At 44.7% G+C, this 24,176-nt stretch overlaps 1 protein-coding gene across 2 annotated transcripts in view; it reads right to left on the bottom strand.

The window, feature by feature from the left end:
- Nucleotides 1–682: 682 nt before the first annotated feature.
- The window catches only part of LOC145356364 (E3 ubiquitin/ISG15 ligase TRIM25-like), a 31,515-nt gene continuing 8,021 nt past the window's right edge, over nucleotides 683–24,176 (bottom strand). The window contains exons 4-12 of one of the 2 annotated variants that reach the window (XM_080209030.1): nucleotides 22,828–22,999; nucleotides 19,998–20,072; nucleotides 15,333–15,437; nucleotides 11,600–11,692; nucleotides 9,391–9,501; nucleotides 7,781–7,872; nucleotides 5,441–5,534; nucleotides 3,948–4,078; nucleotides 683–1,292 (exon numbers count right to left, since the gene is read on the bottom strand). In XM_080209030.1, the coding sequence (XP_080065156.1) occupies nucleotides 1,194–1,292; nucleotides 3,948–4,078; nucleotides 5,441–5,534; nucleotides 7,781–7,872; nucleotides 9,391–9,501; nucleotides 11,600–11,692; nucleotides 15,333–15,437; nucleotides 19,998–20,072; nucleotides 22,828–22,999 (972 nt within the window). In that variant the 3' untranslated portion in view covers nucleotides 683–1,193. The remainder of the gene's footprint in view (nucleotides 1,293–3,947; nucleotides 4,079–5,440; nucleotides 5,535–7,780; nucleotides 7,873–9,390; nucleotides 9,502–11,599; nucleotides 11,693–15,332; nucleotides 15,438–19,997; nucleotides 20,073–22,827; nucleotides 23,000–24,176) is intronic. The other variant, XM_080209031.1, reaches the window with a different exon arrangement.

Raw genomic sequence — 24,176 nt, forward strand, 5'->3', positions numbered from 1 at the left:
ATGGGGTGGGGGAGTGGGTGTGGGCCTTGATGGGATGCTCGGTCAGAGAGTCAGTGCAAGCTCGAAGGGCCAAATGGCCTTATTTTGCCCCGTAGGTAGGGGTTCGATGAAAACATCCCCAACCAATCATAACAACGAGGCAGGGGGCTCGCAGTTGCTTCCCTCTCTCGCTTTGTAAGCACCGGTTTTGGAGTTGTGACCAGCACCGGCTACAGGTGACAGCTGCAAGCCAAGCTGGTGCACTGATTTGGAAAACTTCCACATTCTCAAACTAAGAGTCATGTCCCCAGAGGTAAAAATATATTTCACAGTAGGAAGGCAGAACATTTACAGCATTTTACATTGTACTTACAAAATGTACTGTGTAAATGGAGAGTGGTGCTGGCTAGGCCAAAAAAATTTAAGTTTAAAAAAAATGTATTCGCCTATGGTTTTTAAAAATATATACAACTATATAAAAACTCCCCTTTTTGATGGTGAATTTAAAGGAATAGAAATGATGTGAGGGAAGATGTTTTCACCCAGTGAGTAGTTAGAGTCTGGATTAAACTCCCTGAGAGGGTGGTGGATGCAGGTTCCATCGAGGTATTCAACAGGGAATTGGATTGCTATCCGAAAAGAGAGAATTTGAAAGGTTACGGGGATAAGGCAGGGGAGTGGGACTAGGTAGTACGTTCTTTCACAGAGCCAGTGCAGACTCTTTGGGCCAAATGGCCTCCTTTCTGCAATGTACAGATTCTATAATTCCTTAAAACAAAGTGCTGAGAATGGTAGACATTTCAGTTTCTCACATACAGTACCAACACTCCCAGTTTTACTGCAGCTTAGGCTACAGGAAGAGGGAAAACCCTCTCCTGAGCTTCAACTACACATCCTTTAACTGTGGATTCATACAAACATTTCCCTCCCGAATAAAGTGAGACAACTTCATGCTCAACTGAGCTCCCAGCTTCTCCAAGTGAGATAGAGAACTCAGTGCTCACTCCAGTGTTGGATCACAGACCGTTTTGCTTGGTGGATGCTTGACCGACCGGCTTCCAACTTCACCTTTGAGTTGTCGGATTTTGGCCCATGCGAGATTTGAACACTTGGCGATGAAAGCGCAGCATGTTAATCTGCTCCGCTGTCCCAAGATCTTACTGTAAGCTAACCACACGGTAGCTTCTTGATGCAGACTGCCTGCTTCCCGCTTCTCATTTCTTCGGTTTGGAGGTAGGCGCGACCAGATTGGCTCTCTGAAGGAAATCTTTCTGAGCCTGATGCCTCTGCAAAACCACCACAGCTTCGTCAACCTGGACAGAATCACAGAGCGGACAGATGGTAACAGGAGCAGCAGCGAGCACACTGGAGTTAATGCAATTGGCATCTTTAACTGCATTATTGAATAATTAATCAGATTACACTGAACACATGATGTGACTGATGTTAATAAGGTGGATTCAGCTCCAGTAACCAGGAGCTCACAGTTTCAGAAACAAGATAAAGAATTACATTTATATATAACCTGCAGTGACCGTGGCTCTGATTCCTTTCTTTACAAATACAATGTCCATACCATGAATCAATACAAGCCCCTGAAGATAGCTTATGATTGGTGTCAATGAGGGGAAGGTGGCTAGTGTTAATCTCTATACAGTCAAATTAAATCACTACAAATTACTGACATCCAGTACTTGAGAAGCAGAAGATTCCCCCAACAATTTTCATAACTTCACCCAGAACAAAATGGCACTAAATGTTCAATTAGTTGGGTATGTATGATGTTCTATTACACAATTAACTTTGTTAGATATCTTAAGTCCAAACTACATTAATCACAAATTCATTGAGAATTGAATTCTCTAAGTCAGCAAACATGCTGACAGAGATAAATTCAACAAATGTGCTGGCATAAATTAAACTCAGCGCAAAAAACCACCACGTTGTTACCGGCGGGAGACCCTGCTATCGACAAAACATCACGTTCATAAGAACATAAGAGATAGGAGCAGGAGTAGGCCATCTAGCCCTTCGAGCCTGCCCCACCATTCAATAAGATCATGGCTGATCTGAAGTGGATCAGTTCCACTTTCCTGCTTTCTCCCCATAACCCTTAATTCCCCTGTCTATCAGAAACCTATCTACCCGTGACTTAAATATATTTAGCGAGGTAGCCTCCACCACTTCAACAGGCAGAGAATTCCAGAGATTCACCACCCTTTGAGTGAAGAAGTTCCTCCTCAACTCTGATCTAAACTGCCCCCCCCAACTCATCTTGAGGCTGTGCCCTCTAGTCCTGCTGTCCTTTCTAAGCAGGGAGAATCTCTCTACCTCTACCCTATCCATCCCCTTCATTATCTTATACGTCTCTATAAGATCCCCCCTTATAGGTTTCACTCTGATTACGAGTGACTCTAGGTTTAGACATTTGGAATGTTTGTTGAGCATCAGAAATCAACCCCAAAACAATGTCAAAAAGCTGAACCTTTTATTGCATGGTCCTGATGAACTTCATTCTAAGCTCATGAACGAGTTAGCTAACGAGATAGTAAATCCATTGGTGTTAATTTTCCAAAATTATTTAGATTCTAGAAAGGTTCCATCAGACTAGAAAGTAGCAAATAGAGCCTTATAATTCAAGGAGGGAAGGAGACAGGAAGCAGGAAATTATAGACCAGTTGGCTTGACATCTATCATGGGGAAGTGTTTGTGCTCACTGGAACAACAGAGTTTGAGGGGCGATCTAATAGAAATCTACGAGATTATGAGGAGCGTGGACAGAGTGGATAGTCAGAAGCTTTTTCCTAAGGTGGCAGAGTCAATTATTAGGTGACAGAATCATAAAATCATAGAAACCCTACAGTGCAGAAAGAGGCCATTCGACCCATCTAGTCTGCACCGACCACAATCCCACCCAGGCCCTACCCCCATATCCCTACATATTTGCCTGCTAATCCCTCTAATCTACGCATCTCACACCCACATATCTTTGGACTGTGGGAGGAAACCAGAGCACCCAGAGGAAACCCACACAGACATGAGGAGAACGTGCAAACTCCACACAGACAGCGACCCAAGCTGGGAATCGAACCCAGGTCCTTGGAGCTGTGAAGCAGCATGCTAACCACTGTGCTACTGTGCCGTCCTTGAAGTTTAAGGTGTGAGGGGCAAGGGTTAAAGGAGATATATGAGGCAAGTTTTTTTTACGAGAGTGGTGGGTGCCTGGAACTCGCTGCCAGGGGAGGTAGCGGAAGCAAATACAATAGTGACTTTTAAGGGGCGTCTGGACAAATACATGAATAGGATGGGAATGGAAGGATATGGTCCCTGGAAGGATAGAGGGCTTTAGTTCTGTTCGGCAGCATGGTCGGTGCAGGCTTAGAGGGCTGAAGGGCCTGTTCCTGTGCTGTAACTTCCTTTGTTCTTTTGTTCTAATCCTTACAAGGTCCATAGGAAACCTGACTGATCTTCCTGTGGGGCTTGTCGAGTGTGACTTCTCCTGGTAACAAAGCTGGAGCTCATTACCTGATCCTTTTATACGGCAGGCCGTGGACCCAAGCCAGGAATTGAACTTGGGTCCCTGGCGCTGTGAGGCAGCAGTGCTAACCTCTGTGGCCCAGAAAGAAGGGGCTTAGCATTGGCTGGGAATTGGACCCAGGCCTCCCGCATGGCAGGTGAGACTTCTACCACTGAACTATCAATGTTGCTCTTCATTCTCACACGTGTAGAGGCATTATTTTAAAAACACGCAAACCTGATTATTTCATAAGGACAGATTATTTCAACATGTCACGGTGATCAAATAATTAATCTTATTTTAAATAAATATATTTGTAAACGATTAACCCGATTTTTGTATTCACACTCTGCTGATTGCAGGTTATACAAGTGGAGCTAAAATCCACCTCCTCCCCCCCCAACATGGGATTGCAACCATTGCGGACAAAATTATTCCATTTCAAGGTTACCTTAGAACGAAGAGAATCCGAGCATTCCAAATACTGTAATAATTCCGAGTTATCCAACTCCAGCAACATTCCAGTGATTTTTCCCGCCATGGAAGGATGTAGAATTTGTATCAATGGGAAAAGACGTTCACCTGAATATATATTCACAGGACAGAAGATGGATCTTAGTAATAGCAATGAAACTCCTGTAGCAAAACCAAAAATAAAACAGGATTTCTTTCTTCATGTTTCATAGGAACGTTTCTTTCATGGGATGTGGGCACCATTGGCAAGGCCATCCCTGACAGAAGGCGGTGGTGGGCCACCCCTTTTGAACCACTAGCAAAATATTTTCTCCCTAATTTCCACTGACTCCAGTTTCACTAGAGCTTCTTGATGCTGGTTAAATGTGGCCTTGATGTCAAAGATAGTCAGTATCATCTTGACCCTAAATTAGTTTTTCCCCTAAATTAGTTTTCCCTCAATGTGGAATGCCATAAGCATAGATAAGGGTCATGGGTGGAGGGGGGACTGGTAATGTTAAAATGGCGGCGTGGGCTCGTTGGGCCGAAGGGCCCGTTTCCCGGGCTGTTTTTGTTCTTTGTTCTTAAATCCATCCTTTGGACCCTGTTTGAACCAAGGCTTAAGTGAGATCCGGAGCTGAATGGCTTTAGCAGAACTCAAACTGAGTGTCAGTGAGCAGGTTACCGCTGTGCATTTGCAGCTTGATAGTGCTGAGGATAACCCCCTCCATCACTTTGCTGATGATCAAGAGTGGGCTGGCTGGTGGTAATTGATTTATTGGATTTTGTTTTATGTGGACAGGACATATCTGGGCAGTTTTCCACATTATCAGATAGACACCAATGTTGTATCTGTATTGGAACAGCGTGACTAGTTCTGAAGCACAAGGCATCAGCGCTATTGCTGGAATATTGTCACAGCCCATCGCCTTTGCAACATCCAGTGCCTTCAGCCATTTCTGTATCACTTGGGAGTGAATCAGTCAGTTGAAGACTGGCACCTGTGATGGAGGGGACCTGAGGAGGAGGTCAGGATGGATCACTCACTCAGCAGTGCTGGCTGAAGATAGTTGCAAATACTTTGATTCTGATAGAACTATTAGTGTTAGATTACCTCAGTGGTTTGAGATGGTACTGACTGGGGAATGGAGTGGAGCTGTAAAGTGTATGGAATATAACATGAAGAAGGAAAGTTAACTGCAGCTTTCATTCTGTTTTCTAAAACTGTTTGCCAAATACTGTACTCCCAACCTCCTCCTGCATAGACTGATCTGAGGGATTGTGAACTAACTTCTGCAATCCCACAACCCGCGACTCAAAATCAAAGCCCTGCAGTCCTGCCACATCCAGCTGTGAATGGCAATGGGCAACTCAACAAGTAACTGAAGGAGAAAGAGGCTCCACAAATATCCCCATCCTCAATGGGAGTGGGGGAGATGGGGGGGGGAGAAAAAGAGAGGAAGAGGCAGACCAGCGCTGAATTTCACATACCCAATAGTTGCTTCTGCTCCTGGAAGGGGAGTGCTGAAAGCATGGTGGCTGTGAGAGGCTCCTGCTCCTTCACCAATGTATTAGATTGTTGCGGCTGGCAAAAAAATCAGTGGAGAATTAATGGAACTTTAAACAGATTATGCACTCGCCAGATTCACATGCTCCCTGCTGCACACTGACCCTATGAAGATGGCGGATTCACATGCTCCCTGCTGCATACTGACCCTATAAAGATGGCGGATTCACATGCTCCCTGCTGCACACTGACCCTATAAAGATGGCGGATTCACATGCTCCCTGCTGCACACTGACCCTATAAAGATGGCGGATTCACATGCTCCCTGCTGCACACTGACCCTATAAAGATGGCGGATTCACATGCTCCCTGCTGCACACTGACCCTATAAAGATGGCGGATTCACATGCTCCCTGCTGCACACTGACCCTATAAAGATGGCAGATTCACATGGTCCCTGCTGCACACTGACCCTATAAAGATGGCGGATTCACATGCTCCCTGCTGCACACTGACCCTATAAAGATGGCGGATTCACATGCTCCCTGCTGCACACTGACCCTATAAAGATGGGAGACATGCTCGCTGTTATACTTTGCCCCTATAAAGATGGCAGAGTCCCTCCATTTGTATTAATTTGTACATGTTCATATGTATGGACATGTGACTGGGGGAAAGCCACCGTCAACATCCATTGCCCCACTCTCCCTTTGACCCCCACATTGTGAGATCCCGTCCAACAGAATGATGTATCTTTTCCCCTGATCTGTCACTCTATGATCATGGGAGCATTATTCTGAAAGCGACTGTCGCCTCTTCCTCCTCTGACTGACCAGCAGTTCTGGACAGGCGGGAAATCGTCTTCCAGAATCCGCACAGTGTGGAGGAAGACCACTGCTGTCCACTTAACTACCTGATGAGCAGAGGATACCCATCTTCCTCCTCAGAGTCAGCACGGGTATCTTGCCACTATTTTAAGTAGCGAGCAAGACATTGGCCAAGAACGGAAGATTCCATCCAGTGTCCCTTATTGCTCACATGAAGACATTATTTGTTGAATCAGAAAGGTTATAGGTTGTAGATCAGTATAAAGCAAAACATCTACTGTTCGATGAGATTCCATGACTATGCTCATAGCTACAATAATAGCTAATTTAAGACACTTGGAACACCATGTACAGTTCTGGTCCCCAATTATAGAAAGGATATTATTAAAGAGCGCAGAAGATATTTACTAGGATGCTACCAGGACTTGATGGTTTGAGTTATAAGGAGAGGCAAGATAGACCGTGACCTTTTTTCTCTGGAGCATAGAAGGCTGAGGGAAATTCTTATAGAGGTCTACAAAATAATGAGGGGCACAGATCAGCTAGATAGTCAATATCTTTTCCCAAAGGTAGGGGAGTCTAAAACTAGAGGGCACAGGTTTAAAGTAAGAGGTAATTGGGGCAATTTTTTCACAGAGGGTGGTGAGTGTCTGGAACAAGCTGCCAGAGGTAGTAGCAGAGGGCAGGTACAATTTTGTCTTTTAAAAATCATTTAGACAGTTACATGGGTAAGAAGGGTATAAAGGGATGTGGGCCAAATGCGGGGCAGTTGGGACCAGCTTAGGGGTTTAAAAAAAAAAATGGGCAGCACGGACAAGTTGGGCCGAAGCGCTTGTTTCCATGCTGTAAACCTCTATGACTCTATTATGGGCAGAACTCTATCACCTCACCCACCACAGAATCGGAGCTGCTGAGGATCCGACAGTAGAAATCTCCATTGACCTCAGGCGGGAATTTCCAGTCTCACCTGCACGAGGCCAGAAAATCCCACCCAGTCAAGCTCATTTACATTTGCTAGAAATATCATACATTCGTGCAGTGGGACCCATCCTCTGCAAACAAAAGGAATATATGCAAACATTGTGCCTTTTTTTGAGTTATCCAGAAACCTGGGCAGCCTATCGTTTCCCCACTGATTTCTCCATGCAACATCTCGGCCAATCACAGTCAACTTGCCAACCAATGGGCACCCCTTTCCCCTGCAATATAAATTTGTTTGTTTGAAATTTGACATTCTTGCATTTGTCCTGATGGGTGCAAGGCTAAAAGCTTCGACAACATGTCCCTCCCTTCAAAATTCAAAATTCAAGATCCCGATTAAATAAAAGTCCCTCTGCAGTATCAGTCACGTGCGCAAGTTTGAAATGCTCCGAACTGTCCTCAGGTTAGGAAGTGAAACTGAAATCATTTCACTGGACCACATGGAATGCAGCCGAACAAATTAAATCTAATTACATTCCTGAAAAGCAGAAGTTATTGCAAAGAGGTCACTGATACCTGGTGCCTAACCCGGGTTGGTAGAGGGATTGCTGGTAGAACAAGAGGAGCTCTGCAAGAAGCAATGGTGTACCGGCCATTCATCATCATACCTGAAATACAAAAACGGTGTTCCAGGCTTCAGGATTTACTATAAAGAGCAAAGTTCATTATATTTCCCTTTTAGACCATAAGACATAGGAGCAGAATTAGGCCATTCGGCCCATTGAGTCTGCTCTGCCATTCAATCATGACCGATAAGTTTCTCAACTCCCGTCTACACCTTTTTCTCCTTAACTTTTGATCCCCTTACCAGCCAAGAACCTATCTATCTCAGTCTTAAATACACTCGATGACCTGCCCTCCACAGCCTTTTATGGCAATGAATTCCACAGATTCACCACCTTCTGGCTGAAGAAATTCCTCTTCATCTCAGTTCTAAAGGATCGCCCCTTTACTCTGAGGCTGTGCCCTCAGATTCTAGGCTGTCCTACTAACAGAATCATCGAATCTCTTCAGTGCAGAAGGAGGCCACCCAGAATGCTACCCAGGTCCTATCCCCATAACCCTACATATTTACCCTGCTAATCCCCCTGACACTAAGGGGCAGACTCGATGGGCCAAATGGCCTCCTTCTGCACTGTAGGAATTCTATGATTCTATTCTATGAAAGAGAGGGACGAGCTTGGAAAATTTTGCTCAAGGCCAACAAACAGCTACTGTTTCCACAAAATATAGGAATAATCACAATACAAATACTAAACTGACAATTTAATATCACCAAAGTGACTCTGATCACCTCAACTGCACATTGTTTATTTTATACACTGACTGCGATGGAACCCTTACGAGAATCACTAGTTTTTGTTCACATGGTCAATGTTGTACACTATCAGCCTCAGTGCAGTGACAGGATTCTCAAATCCCACTCCAGAGACTTGTCCACATAATCCAAGTTCTGAGTCCAGTATAGTACCGTGGGAGAGCTACACTGCCAGAGGTGTCATTTCTTCAGGTGAAATGTTAAAGTGAGGCCCCAGCTGCCCTCTGTGATCTAGATCCCAGACACTACTTTAAAAAAAAGGGGAGCGAGTCCCCAGATGTCCTGGCCTTAAAATTCATCGTTCAACTATCACCAAAACAAAATAATGATTTGGTCATTATCTTGCTGGTGGGATCTTGCTGTGTGCAAACTGGCTGTCACACTGCTTACAATAGTGACTATACCATGGATGCATTTTCTTAAACGCAAAGCATTTTTGTGATGTCTTGAGTTTGCAAATAGTGTTAAATAAATGTAATGTTAATTTATCAGTCACAAGTAGGCTTACATTCACATTGCAATGAAGTTACTGTGGAAATCCCCTAGTCGCCACACTCCAGCGCCTGTTTGAGTACACTGAGGGAGAATTTAGTATGGCCAATGCACCTAACCAATACATCTTTCAGATTGTGGGAGGAAACCCACGCAGACATGGGGAGAATGTGCAGACTCCACACAGGCAGTGACCCAAGCCGGGAATCGAACCCAGATCTCTGGTGCTGTGAGCCTGCAGTGCTAACCACTGTGCCACCGTGCTGCAAGCCATTTGTAGTGCTTCACTCTCCATACAAAATATTTCCATCCTTACCCCTTTGTTGATTGCCTGGGAGGCCCCTAAGACCATGAGCGTTGGATATTGAGGTTGTCGAGGGCCAGGACATGAGCCTGTGAGCATCATTTGGCAAAGACTGGAAAGCAGCTAAGAGACAAAAAAAAAATCCTTTTTTTTTTAAGAAACCAATTTCATTTTTGAATTTTTCCAGCAATTGCATTTGGGGAATAAAAACTCATATATACACACACATTCTGATTTTCTAAATCATGTACATTTCATTTAAAGTGGACACAGTGATGGCTAAAATAGTGAAAAACTCAGCCTTGAATTTGCTTTTCTCAAAGATTGTAACCCAGACTCAACTGTCCTTCTCCCCTATGCACTATGCTTTGTCTGTGTGGCATGCAAGAAACAATATTGTTCACTGTCTCCCAACGTACGTGACAATAATTACTCTAATCCAAATGACAGCACAGTGACCCAGTGGTAAGCACTGCTGCCTCACAGCACACCAGGAACCCAGATTCAATTCTGGTCTCCGGTCACTGTCTGTAGGAAGTTTTCACATTCTCCCCACGTATGCATGGGTTTCCTCTGGGTGCTCCGGTTGCCTCCCACAGTCCAAAGGTGTGCAGGTTAAGTGGATTGGCCTTGCTAAATTGCCCCTTAGTGTCCCAAGGTGTGTAGGTTAGGGGAATTAGCGGGGTTACTTGGGGAACAGGTCTGGGTGGGATTGCCTCTTAGTGTCGGGGGATTAGATGGGATTACAGGGATAGGACCTGGGTCATATTGTTGTCTGTGCAGACTTGATGGGCCAAATGGCCTCCTTCTGCATTGTAGGGATTCTATGACTATAAAGCTTTAACCAAAATAGTGGCTTAATGCTGACTGCTTTTGTTAGGTGAGAGTTTCCTGGATTTTGTTTAATCTGTTTCAGGTAAACCTCTTGCCAAAATCCTCCACTGTTCATTCACATCGCTTCCCCTCCCCACATTCCAAAAGACCAGCCAGCTGAGAACTGCCTATAGTTACACCAGCTCTGAACAGGTTATAAATGTACGTACACCACTTTGCACAGGGCAAGGCTTGAACTCAGGTATCGGTTGTTTAATGAAGATATTTTTAAGGTGTGGTTTCACTGTATTACATTTCATTTGGAAAAATTCAGAAAGAATGTTCCCGCTGGTGGGGGAATGCAGAACAAGGGGTCATAGCTTGAGGATAGAGGGTAAACCTTTTAGGACTGAGGCGAGGAGAAATTTCTTCACCCATAGAATGGTGAATGTGTGGAATTCACTACCACAGAAAGTAGTTGAGGCCAAAACATTGCGTGAATCCAAGAAGGAATTAGATTTAGCTTCTGGGGCTAAAGGAATCAGAGGATTTGAGTCCGGAGGGGGGAGGCGCAAAGGTGGGATCAAGGTATTGAATTTGATGATCAGCCATGATTAGAATGAATGATGGGCTGAATGGCCTACTCCCGCTTCTATTTTCCCCATTTCTATGTCAATTATTGATAAGGTTTCAAATTATGTCAAACACATCATTAAATGATAGGCCACCGTGTGATGAAATTGCACATCTCTCTGCTCCATTTAGTCATACCTCAATGCTTCTCTACGATACTTCAACAGTAAGCACATCTGTGCAGTTATATCATGTAAACAGCCCATTGCCAACAGCAGAGAAACAGATTATACCGTAAAGAGGGATGTTTTATTCGATTTTTAAGTTTCTGATATAAAGAGCCATTTGCCTCAGAATATATTATGACATTTATTGGACTCTGCATACAGAAATGACGTTAGTAGATTCACACATCAAAGCAATTTCACAGTAAGTGTTTGTCTGACATTGCGGCTTTTCATTCCCCAGTACATTTTATGTTCATCAAGCTGCTGTTAAAACACCAGTTTGACGCCTTCCATTTCTCACACCAGCCATCACGTCACATGTCTCAGTCAGAATGACGATTCTGCGCTGAAATAGGAGCAGTTTTGTGCTTCAAAGTTTGTGCTTGCCAGGGGCTGAACCGAGAGACACGTTTGGCCCAAGATTCTTACAAGCATAACAAGGCTCTCTGTTCATCTAGCTGGGGTGGATTTGAACTCAGTTCCCATAGGGGAAAGACTAATGTTTCACCGGCAGCACAAGCCAGAGTCCACTCTCCCTCTCCCCACCCCCCGCTATTTACACTGTCATCTTGGGGCTGAACCAAACCAGTATCTGTAGAACTCCTTACCATTTATCTGAGGAGATACCATTGTCCAAAGACCTGGAGATGGTATTAAAGGTTGTTGATGGGCGCCAGGATTTGGCATGGACTGGAAATCAGCTGAAATAGTAAAAGAAAAATGTTCTTAAAACCACTAGACACACACTTATAAATGTTCAGGAAAAAAAATCAATTAAGGCATGATGTAGATTCCAATTAATTCATGACGTATTTACATAATGGTTTAAAGTTTTTAAGTTTATTTCTTCGTGTTACAAGTAGGCAGACATTAACACTGCAATGAAGTTACTGTGAAAATCCCCTAATCGTCACACTCCAGCGGGCCTGTTCGGGTACACTGAGGGAGAATTTATCATGGTCAATGCACCTAACCAGCACGTCTTTCGCACTGCGGGAGGAAATCCACACAGACATCCGCACGGACAGACAGTGACCCAAGCCGGGTATCGAACCAGGGTTCCTGGCGCTGTGAGGCAGCAGTGCTAACCATTGTGCCGCCCAAGGGTGGCTGGTGAGCCCAACGATGGCAAATTCTCCCACGTGCAGTTAAGTGTGGAAATTTGGAAGCTATTGTCTGAGGTGGCCTGTCGGTCCACAGGGTGAGCTATTCTCATAAGCAGTCCTCACCGGTAGATTCAGCACTGATAGAGGAGGCAATGGCCTAGCGGTATTATCACTAGACTATTAATCCAGAAACTCAGCTGGGGACCCGGCTTCGAATCCCACTACAACAAATGGTGGAATTTGAATTTAATTTTTTAAAAATATATCTGGAATTAAGAAATTATTGATGATCGTGAAATGATTGTCAATTGTCAGAAAAAGTGATCTGGTTCACCAATGTCCTTTAGGGAAGGAAATCTGCTGTCCTTATGTGGTCTGGCTTACATGTGACTCCAGAGCTGCAGCAATGCAGTTGACGATCAACTGCCCTCCAAGGGCAACTGGGAATGGGCAATAAATGCTGGCCAGCCAGCGATGCCAATAACCAATAAATGAATTTTTAAAAATGCAATGGCATAACCCTGCCTATAGGCTGCTCATTAAAGACAGCAGAGAAAAGGAGGGCCGGTGCACTCAGGTGTCTGAGAGTTTTTAGTGGCGAGATAAGTGATAATTACTGAAAACAACCTCTCTGACTCTGAAAAATTCATTTTACAATTGTGGAGTCTCATTCTCAGAATTTCTTTTAAGAAAACTTTATTTTTGCTTGTTCTACCTGTCTCTCCCATTAATCCAATTACGTTCCCTAATCTTTATTTCACTTTCTATCTATGATTTAAAACAAAATCATATTTCCTGCTTCATACACCCTAGTTGTTTCATGTGTGGATTCTTCAATTCGATTGATTGGAGAGAGGGGCCTTGCTTCTCCTGTTCACAGCTGCACTTTACAGCGGGGGATGCCCAGATTTTTGTGACTAGAGATCTAATTTTTGATAGTCATTCTAACACAATGCTCCAACGTAGCATTCCCACCTTTTCCCCTCACAGGGATATTTAAACATGTCACACAATAAAGACCACAATAAAGTTACTGCGAAAAATCCCCTAGTTACCACATTCGGCACCTGTTCGGATACGAGGTGGAGGATTTAGCATGGCCAAAGCACCTAACCAGCACATCTTTTGGACTGTGGGAGCATAAGGAGAAAACGCATGCGGACACGGGGAGAAAGCGCTGACTCTGCACAGACGGTGACCCAAGGTGGGAGTTGGACCCGGGTCCCTGATGCTGTGAGGCAGCAGTGCTAACCACTGTGCCACCGTGCTGCCTCTTAATGAACCAGATGGGATTTTTCTACAATCAGTGATAGTCTATGTAACAGTGAGCATGAACATAACTTTCAATTCTATACTGCTTTTAGTTAACTACATTTATTAATTAAGTTTTAATTCAGTTGCTACAGTGCGATTTGAACCCACACCCCCAGATGACTGGATTAAGTCCAGGGACGTTACCGCTACACCAACATCTCACCTTTTATCTACAATAATTCCTCACTTAATGTTGTAGTTGCAGTCCGGAGATGTTCTTTAAGTGGATCCTGGTTGGGATTCTCTAGCATCCCAGCCACCTGCATCTCAGCAGCAGGAGGCAGCCCATCAGATCTTCCAGTCCCACTGCCGTCAATGGGGTTTCTCATTGATTCCACCCTACGTTGCTGGGAAACCCACGATGGGGGTGCGCTGTCAGTGGGAACAGAAGATCCCGCCAGCGTGAACGGCCGAAGAATTCCAGCCCAGATATTTCCACTACAATCACAATCCAATCAATTTAAAGTTTATTCATGTTACAAGTAGGCTTACATTAACACTGCAATGTAGTTACTATGAAAATCCCCTAGTTACCACTCTCCAGCGCCTGTTTGGTTACGCTGAGGGAGAATTTAGCACGGCCAATGCATCTAACCCAGCACGTCTTTCAGACTGTGGGAGGAAACTGCAGCACTCAGAGGAAACCCATGCAGACACGGGGAGAATGTGCAGACCCTGCACAGACAGTGGCCCAAGCTGAGAATTGAACTCGGGTTCCTGGCACTATGAAACAGCTGTGCTAACCACTGTGCACCATGCCCATAGCTGTAAGCTGGAATTCTGTAATGTCGTGTGCCCCACCACCAGTGAGAATGGAGAATTTGAAGTTCAGCCAGACCTCCATTCACAGCAGCGGGTCTGAAAAATCCCAGCCATGGACATAGTCAGAGAATTCTGGCCATAGTTCTCAAAAAAGAAACATTAAAACATTACAAGCTGAAAGTACCATACGTTCCTAAATGCCTACATTCATAAAACCAAAGTAAACTTAATATAAAAAGGCAATACAATATGAATGTCAATTAAATTACACCCATTCGCTGGTTTCAGGGTGGTCAGGCACCATCTAGTGGCAGAAGTTGGTTGGTGCATGGAGCTGCTGATGATGTCCCAGGACTTCAGCAATGGCTGAAAGCAGGAACTCGTCCCTGGTGACAAACAGCAGGGACTTGACAAGGTGAGAACAGACAGTGGGGACGGTGAGGGAAGGAGAGGCAGCAGAAGAGTGGCTGAGGGCTGGAGCAAGAGTAGAGGGGAAGAAGATTCCCAACTGAAGAAGACTGGTTTTAGAGTCCAGACTTGCAGAAGAGAGGGGGGGGGGGAGGTGGAGGAGGAGGAGCAATAGACGAGCCCTCCCCCGTCCGACACAGTGACGGAACACTGCCCCCAACAGCACAGAGGAGGATGGGAGAAAATACCCTGAGATCTTTTGGCTGACACAGGACATCTGTGACAATGTTATAGTGAACATTAAACAGCTAGAAAGTCCTTATTGTGCGACTGATTTTTTTTTTTAAAAAGTTGATTTATCAGTGTCAGAAGTGAGCTTACATTAACACTGCAATGAAATTACTGTGAAAATCCCCTAGTTGCCACACTCCAGCAGCTGTTCGGACACACAGAGGAAGAATTTAGCATGGCCAATGCACCTAACCAGCACGTCTTTTGGACTGTGAGAGGAAACCGGAGCACCTGGAGGAAACCCACACAGACACGGGGAGAATGTGCAGACTTCCCACAGACAGCGACCCAAGCCAGGAATCAAACCCGGGTCCCTGATGCTGTGAGGCAGCAGTGCTAACCACTGTGCACCATGCTTCCTTCATGTCATAGAGAGACAATGAAGGCTGAATCAATGCTTCGTGGGGGCTGTGTGTCATTATATTCAACATCATCCATCTAATGATTACACATTGCTTACCGGTTATTGGAGGAGCCGGAATGGGCCAGAAGCCCCGAGGCAGAGATGGTGTTAACGGCTGAGGAGCAGCACAGAAGCCAGTCGATGATAAGGACTGGAAATCAACTGGAACACAAAACAAGTCAAATGTGAAGCTGCCACCAGATTTTTGTTTGATGAAGCATGAAGTATCAGAACCATTCACCTTTCCATTAAATATACTCAATGTATCCCACAAAATTCTCTCCTTGAGCTCTTCGGGATGGCACCGTGGCTAGCACTGCTGTATCACAGTGTCAGGGACCCAGGTTCAATTCCAGCTTCAGGTTACTGTCTGTGTGGAGTTTGCACATTCCTCTCGTGTCTGCATGGGTTTCCTCCGGGTTCTCCGGTTTCCTCCCACAGTCCAAAGATGTGCAGATTAGGTGGATTGGCCATGTTAAATTAACCCTTACAGTCAGAGAGGCTAGCAGGGTAAATATGTGGTGTTATGGGGATAGGGCCTGGCTGGGATTGCGGTCAGTGCAGGCTCAATAGGCCAAATGGCCTCCTTCTGCACTGTAGGGATTCTATGATTCAATGGGCAGGCACAAGATACCCATGAACTGAAACTTTGGGTGGGATTTTCCAGCCCTTCCCGCTGGTGGGATCTTCTGGTCTTTCCAGGCTCCCATTCGACCGCAGCAGAACAGATGAGCCATGCAAAATGCCAGCGAGAGTTTCCAGTCCCGCCAGCACCAGAAGTGACACCATGGCAGGCAGCTGGAAAATTCCATCCTTAACCCTATTCCTGCTCTGAATGATGTGCAGAAAATCTCCCTTTTTACTACTGCCTTCCAAACGGAAGCTGTATCTGATACACACTGTGTACATTTGACCACAAAAGCAGTGTATGAGCGAGGCTGTTCTGTCCATCTTTATTCATCCGATTAGAAAATCTCAGCAGCATCAATTATTTCTTATGTGATCCCCAAGTTTTGTCCCCCCGCCCCCATTTGATTCTATCTGAAAGTCAATGGTACATTTTGATCTCAGTATAAAGAATTTTTTAAAAAAAATCAGTCTTAAAATTTTAACAAATGAACCAGGTCTCTTCTTGCCCTCTGACAATTCAATTGAATGAAATATTCTGGTTTTTCCTTGTGGTACCAAATACTATCTTGTGTGCCTCTGATTATTCTTTCAGTCGCTGGGCAACATTCAACAAAAAGACAGGGCGGCACAGTAGCTAGCTCTGCTGCCTCACAGCGCCAGGAACCCGGGTTCAATTCCCAACTTGGGTCATTGTCTGTGTGGAGCCTGCATGTTCTCCCCGTGTCTGCGTGGGTTTCCTCCGGGTACTCTGGTTTCCCCCAGAGTCGGAAAGATGTGCTGGTTAGGTGCATTGGTCATGCTAAATTCCCTCTCAGTGCACCTGAGTAGGTGCTGGAGTGTGGCAACCAGAGGACTTTCACAGTAACTTCATTGCAGTGTTAATGTAAACCTACTTGTGACACTAATAAATAAACTAAAAACACTAAGTACTCCACTGTTTTGCCCATTCTCATTCCTGACACTGCTTTCATCACTTATATTGAGGCCTTCACTTGCTTTAGGCAGAAGTCTCCAATAATATGTTAATGGAGGAGCCACAACAGTATTCTGAATGGAATCACTCATGTCTTCCCATGCATATCAGGTGTACAACAGCTTAGGTGGCACAGTAGCACTGTGTTTAGCACTACTGCTTCACAACTCCAGGGACCCGGGTTCGATTCCCAGCTTGGGTCACTGTCTGTGTTGAGTTTGCATGTTCCCCCTGTGTCTGCGTGGGTTTCCTGTGGGTGTTCCATTTTCCTCCCACTGTCCAAAGATGTGCTGGTTATGCACATTGGCCATGCTAAATTCTCACTCAGTGTACACAAAAAGGGGCCAAAATGGGGCAACTTGGGGAATGTACGTAACAACTTCATTGAAGTGTTAATGTAAGCCTCCTTGTGACAAATAAATAAATCTTTAAACAGCGGACCACAAGAATTAGAAAAGCCCCTCAAGCCCCTGCACTGCTCAATAAGATCACGGCTGATCTGATTGTGACCTTAACTCTGCTTTCCTCTCTGTCACTCTGAGATCCTTGTCTCTCCTGAGGGTCAGGGGTCAAAAATCCATCTAACTCTGCCCTGAATATATTCAATGACTCAGCCCCACTGCTTTCTCTAGAAGAGAATTACAAACACTACAGGCCCACTGACAGAAAAAAGAAAATTCTCCTCATATCAGTCTTGAATGGGAGATGCCTAATTTTTAAATTATGCCACCTGGTTCCAGACCCAGCCCCTACCAGGACATCCAACTGCAGGCCATTCCACTTAAGAAAACCTAAAATAATATTCTTTTTGAAAAAGGATATTTTGCTGGGCTAGGAGGAATACAGGGCTCAATGACCCTCTCGTCCTCACATCCTTCTGATTTCTTCCCTTTCACTCATGATTTCCACAGTGGTTAGCACTGCCACCTCACAACATCAGGGAGCTGGTTCAATCCCCGGCTTGGATCACTATCTGTGTGGAGTTTGCACATTCTTCCCATGTCTGTGTGCGTTTCCTCCGGGTGCTCCGGTTTCTTCCCTCAGTCAAAGACATGAGGGTTAGTTGGATTGGCCACGGTAAATTGCCCATTAGTGTCAGTGAGTAAATGAATGGGGTTATGGGGATAGGGCCTGGGTGGGATTGTGGTCAGTGCAGAATCGATGGGTTGAATGGCCTCCTTCTGCACTGTAGGGATTCTGTGATTCCAGCTCATGTCTAAAGGGGAGCTTCTGAAATTCTGCCCCCACCCCCTGATCATTTGAGCAGAGAGCCCATATTTCACAGTCCTCTCTCAGGCTCAAAGCCTCTGTTACTCATCTTGGGATATCTTTCTACACTAAATAAAACAAACTTCTACACCAAAAACTCAAATTGTTGTGAAAAGCTGACACTCCAACGCAGTACTGGAGGAGCGGGGTTAAACTTTAGCTGTCTTTCGGATCGAAACGTTAAACGGAGGCCCCATCCACTCTGTCGGGGGGAGGGCAGGGGGGGGACATAAAAGATCCCACAGCACCATTTCAAACCAGGGCAGGTGTTTATCTCCAGTGTCCGGGACAACATTTACCCCTGAACCAGTATCACAAGGAAAAGAGATTCTCTGGTCAATCTCACAGTCTGGCTTGTGGGAGCTTGCTGTGCACAAATTACCACCGTTTCCTACATCACAACAGTAATGCATTTTAGTGGCTGTGAAGTGCTATGACAATGATCAGAGGTCATGAAAGGCAGTAAATAAATGCAAATCCTTTTTTCTAGTTGTTTAAAACAAGAATCAGGCTTTTTGCAGTGCTTGAACATTCTCCTTTTCTCTTGCCAACCAGGACTGGGCCTATTATTCACAGAAACTAGAAGCAGGAGAAGGCCATTCGGCCCTTCGGGCCTGCTTAGCCATTCATTTTGATCATGGCTGATCATCAAATCCAATATTCGGATCGCCAACCCTTCATCCCGAATTCTTTGATCTCTTTAGTCCCAAAAGCTAGATCTAATTTCTTCTTGAAATCAATTAACATTTTGGCCTCAACTACATTCTGTGGTAGTGAATTCCACACATTCACTACTCGCTGGGTGAAGAAATTTCTCCTCACCTTAGTTCTAAAAGGTTTACCCCTCATCCTCAAACCATGACCCGTACTTCTGGACTCTGCCACCACTGGGAACATTCTTTCTGAATCTACCCTGTCAAATCCTGTTAGAATTTCAAAAGTTATATTTTTAATAATTATGTAGATGAATCTAAAGTGCAGTCAGAGTAATGACTGGAGAGGGAAAGGGTTGGAAAGACCTGTTGAAAGGGTTAGTTAAGGAGGATGGGAGGAGGTGAGATTGCTGCATAAAGGCCAGCATTGATCATTTGGACAGAATGGCCACTCCTTGTGCTGTAAAATGCTACTTTCATCTATGCAACATGGGTAAGAACTGCAAACAATTTGCAGCAGGTCCTGCAAACTGCACATCTGCTTCAGATAGACTCCATCTACACTTCTCGCTGCCTCAGAAAAGCAGCCAGCATAATCAAGGACTCCACGCACCCCGGACATTCTCTCTTCCACCTCGTTCCATCGGGAAAAAGATACAAGAGTCTGAGGACATGTACTGATCAACTGAAGAACAGCTTCTTCCCTGCTGCCATCAGACTTGCCAATGGACCTATCTTGCATTAAGTTGATCTTTCTCTACACCCTAGCTAGGAGTGTAATACTACATTCTGCAATCTCTCCTTTCCTTCTGCCCCATGTACTCTATGAACTGTATGCTTTGTCTCTATAGCAGGCAGGAAACAATATTTTTCATTGTATCCTAATACAAGTGACAATAATAGATCAAATCAAATTGGTATTGCTGCTTTCAGCAGGAGCACAGGAGATCAGAGAATTCTGTGCCCACCATCAGATAGCGCCATGGGATCTTTCATATCCGAGCAGCCACATGGACTTCGGTTTCAGTGTCACTGAAAGAATGGCACTTCCAACAACACAGCACTCCTTCAGTACTGCACCATAGTGTCAACCAATGTTGACATCTTGCAATGGGGCTTGAAATGATGCTAGTAACTCTGTAGCAGGAGTAACCGAGCCGAGCTGAGAAATATTTTTCATAAAAAAACCGTCCTTACACTTTTGTTGAGATGCCGCAGGTGTTGAACTGGATGACTGAGGCAGTCTGGGATGTTGACTATTAGCCCAGGGACCTGAAATATATTAGAGCAAAAAAAAATTGTGAAACAACCTTAAAGGAAGCCAAATAGTAAAAGAAAATCTCTTGTTAAACACAGAAGCACGGGTGTTTCCAATTGCTATGAATCAGCTCAGAGTTATAACTAATGTCAGGACTCTCAAACTAGTCAACATCCATTTTCACAAATTGCACGGTGTTCACTAAACATAAATCTGGAGTAGAACACAGAAGTACAAAATGTTTTGTGAAATAGGTTAGCATCAGATCAACAAAGAGAATAAACAGTAACCTATGCCAAGGCACATGCAATGTGTATTTGCTTTTATTTATTGGATGTAGACATCGCTGGTTTGACCAGCATTTATTACCCATCCCTTGAACTGCATGGCTCATTTAAGAGTCAACCACATTGCTGTGGGTAGAAAACTGAATTTCATTTTTAAACCAAAGTCTATACAAATTCATCACTCAATAATGCCATGGAGAGACAGTGATGTAGTGGTATCGTCACTGGACTATTAATCCAGAGACTCAGGGTAATGCTCTGGGGACCCAGAGTTACAATGTAGGCCAAATGTCTGGATGGCAGATTTCCTTCCCTAAGGCACGTTGGTGAACCAGATAGGGATCTTACTAGTACGGGTTCATGGTCATCATTATATTTCCAATTCCAGATTTTTTTTAAATCAAGTTTAAATTTCACTACCAGGATTTGAACCCAGGTCCCCTGAGCATTATCTGGGTCTCTGAATTAATAGTCCAATGACAATACCACTACACCACCACCTCACCATAGCATTGTTAGAATCATAGAACCCTACAGTGCAGAAAGGGACCCTTCGGCCCATCGAGTCTGCACTGACCACAATCCCAACCAGGCCCTAGCCCTAGCCCCATATCCCTACATCTTATACCCACTAATCCCTCTAACCTACTCATCCCTGGACACTAAGGGGCAATTTCTTAGGACGGCCAATCAACCTAACCCACACATCTTTGGACTTTGGATTGTTGTGTGATAAGAACATAAGAAATAGGAGCAGGAGTAGGCCATCTAGCCCTTCGAGCCTGCCCCGTCATTCAATAAGATCATGGCTGATCTGTCGTGGCTCAGTTCCACATTCCCGCCCTCTCCCCATAACCGTTAATCCCCTCTCTTATCAAAAACCCATCAACCCGCGTCTTAAAAATACTTAGCGAGGTAGCCTCCACCACTTCAACGGGCAGAGAATTCCAGAGATTCACCACCCTTTGAGTGAAGAAGTTCTTCCTCAACTCCGTTCTAAACCGCCCCCCCTTTATCTTGAGGCTGTGCCCCCTAGTCCTACTATCCTTTCTGAGTGGGAAGAGTCTCTCCACCTCTATCCTATCCATCCCATTCATCATCTTATACGTCTCAATGAGATCTCCCCTCATTCTTCTAAACTCTAACGAGTACAAGCCTAGTTTATTCAGCCTCTCCTCATAGCTCAACCCCCTCAACTCCGGTATCAGCCTAGTAAACCTCCTCTGCACTCCCTCCAAAACCAAAATATCCTTGCGTAAGTACGGTGCCCAAAACTGCACACAGTACTCCAGCTGCGGCCTCACCAATGCCCTATACAGCCGCAGCAAGACCTCCCTACTTTTATATTCAATCCCCCTCGCTTTGAAGGCCAGCATCCCATTCGCCTTCCTGACCACCTGCTGCACCTGCAAGCTGGGTTTTTGCGACTCATGCACAAGGACCCCAAGTGAATTTGCACAGGCCTTGGTTTAAAAATGAAAGGCGGTTTTCCAAAGTTAAAGGATGTTGCAATGTTTAGCATTGAGATATTTACAGCACAAAACTTCATCACTGTACTTTCCCACTTTCTGGATGTGTTACAAATTTCAAAATGGCAGTTTAACATAATGAGTATTCCGTTAATTAGTCAGGGATCATTTTGAGTAACAAGATCTGAGTCTTTGCTGAGTTACTGACGTCAGGCAAGGCTGCTGAGAAAGGGGAAGGGGAAATAGGGAATAGAATTAGACTCAGCACCCCCGGGTAAGGGAATAGTAAGGAGCAAGTCCTGATTGCTAAAGAGGAATCCTCATGAATATGGTCCCTGTTATATTTTTTAAATGTGTTCTTTCAATGTGAGCATCTCTGGTAAGGTCAGCATTTATTACCTATTGTTAATTGCCCTTCAGGTGGGAATCATGCAGTCCACGTGGTGTTAATACACTCACCGTGCTGTTAGGGAGAGTGCGCGAGAGTGTTTGTGTATGGCGTCACTGCGATCAGGATCGAGTTCGATTACAATCTCTTTCACAGCTGCCCAGTCTATCAGCACTCAGCAACAAACCTCAGGTAGAAGAATGGCCACCCACACCGGCATGGTGGCAGGACAGTTGTTAGCACTGCTGTCTCACAGCGCCAGGGACCTGGGTTCGATTCCCAGCTTGGGTCACTGTGCGCATAGATTCTGCACATTCTCCCCATGTCTGTGTGGGTTTCCTCCAGATTCTCCGGTTTCCTCCCACATTCCGAAAGACGTGCTGGTTAGATGCATTGGCCATGCTAAATTCTCCCTCAATGTACCCGAACAGGCGCTGGAGTATGGCGACCAGATTTTCACAGTAACTTCATTGCAGTGTTAACGTAAGCCTACTTGTGACACTAATGAATAAACTTTAAACCAGCGAGCAAATGGCATCCAAGGAAACCAGTGAGAGGCCACCCCTCCAGGGCAGGAGGGGGTGAACAGGAAGAAAAATTAGAACAAAAACAAGAAAATGCAAACCATTTTCTTTGATTGCGGGTAGCTTCTCCGTGTGAACCTCGTGCAGCTGCTGCATAATATTTTTAGTCATCTCAGCAACAATGTTCTTTAAACTGGAAAGCTGCTTATCAATGTCTGTATCCAATGTGGGTAATACCTGATCTGTCTCCATCTCTTCCAGAGAATGAAATTCCTACGAAACAGAACATTGTAACAGTAATCGCTCAGTAATTCATACAAAACACCTTGTTCACAACACCAAGAAACCACGTGATGTTTCCGCTACATTGCTGGTTCAATACCAAGTGAAACTCTGCTGTTTCCAGAGGTTTCGGCGTGTCCCTCTGTGAATGATATCTTCCTTCGCTCTCAGATCCTCTCTACCAGTAACACAAACAGAATGCGGACTTTGCATCGATGAGTCAATGTGAACACAAGCTCTAGATCAGGCCTTTTCAGAGTGGGGGTTGCGACCCATAGGTGGGATGCTGAAAATGAGTTGCCGGGTAAACTCTTGCTGCTCTATAAACTGATCCTGTTAAAAAGAAAACGCAAGATGTTCTGTGACCCTGTTTAAAAAAAAGACAGGGATGTTGCGTTTATAACGCAGATTTTGTCAAAAGCGATGTGACAATGAGGACCTCTTAGACAACGGCATTGCCAGCATGAGGACTTTTGATGTGGAGGAAAAGCTCAGCGTTGCCTGATATAATTTAAATACATACACTTCATAAAAGGACAGGGTAAAAATTGGGAGAAAGGAGTGTTTTAAAATGTACAGTAAAATCCCATTTAGATTATGACTTGTAGCAGCAGTGCTGCAGATTGCCTGGTCAGTGCTTTATGAGTCTCCAATTTCCCACTGTAAAGGCAGGCTATAACTTCAGAGCTTGAAGAGTGTTGTCATTACCTCACAATCCAACTCAGTACTTTTCCTGTGTGCACAAAAGTATTTCGCTGTTCAACTCATTTCAAGATGAGATGATGTCTGAAGAACAGGAAAACCACTGAGCTGTGATTACAGCTGTGTGTGTGATAGGATAATCGACACCATAGACTTCAATGGATGCAGCAAAATGGAGTTATTGATGTGACATATCGCACCTACCAGGGAGGTCTATTGATGGGATAGTAAATAACAGATAGAGATAATTGGTGATTGCCCTATTAAATTTCCACCTAAAAACAGTACATTGATCCGGTAAGTTCTGCATTCCAAAGGTGCATTGTAAACAAGAAACCTGTCACAAATAAACGGCAATCAATTTTCTGTGGATGGCTAATGTTCAGTAAATTAGTGCACTGTCAGATTTCACACCTTTATTTTGAATGTATAGATTAAGGAGAGGCATTGCAAAATACTGACACCA

Source organism: Carcharhinus amblyrhynchos, chromosome 21 (genome assembly GCF_965287045.1).
Source record: "Carcharhinus amblyrhynchos chromosome 21, sCarAmb.v2.hapA, whole genome shotgun sequence".
Taxonomy (NCBI): domain Eukaryota; kingdom Metazoa; phylum Chordata; class Chondrichthyes; order Carcharhiniformes; family Carcharhinidae; genus Carcharhinus; species Carcharhinus amblyrhynchos.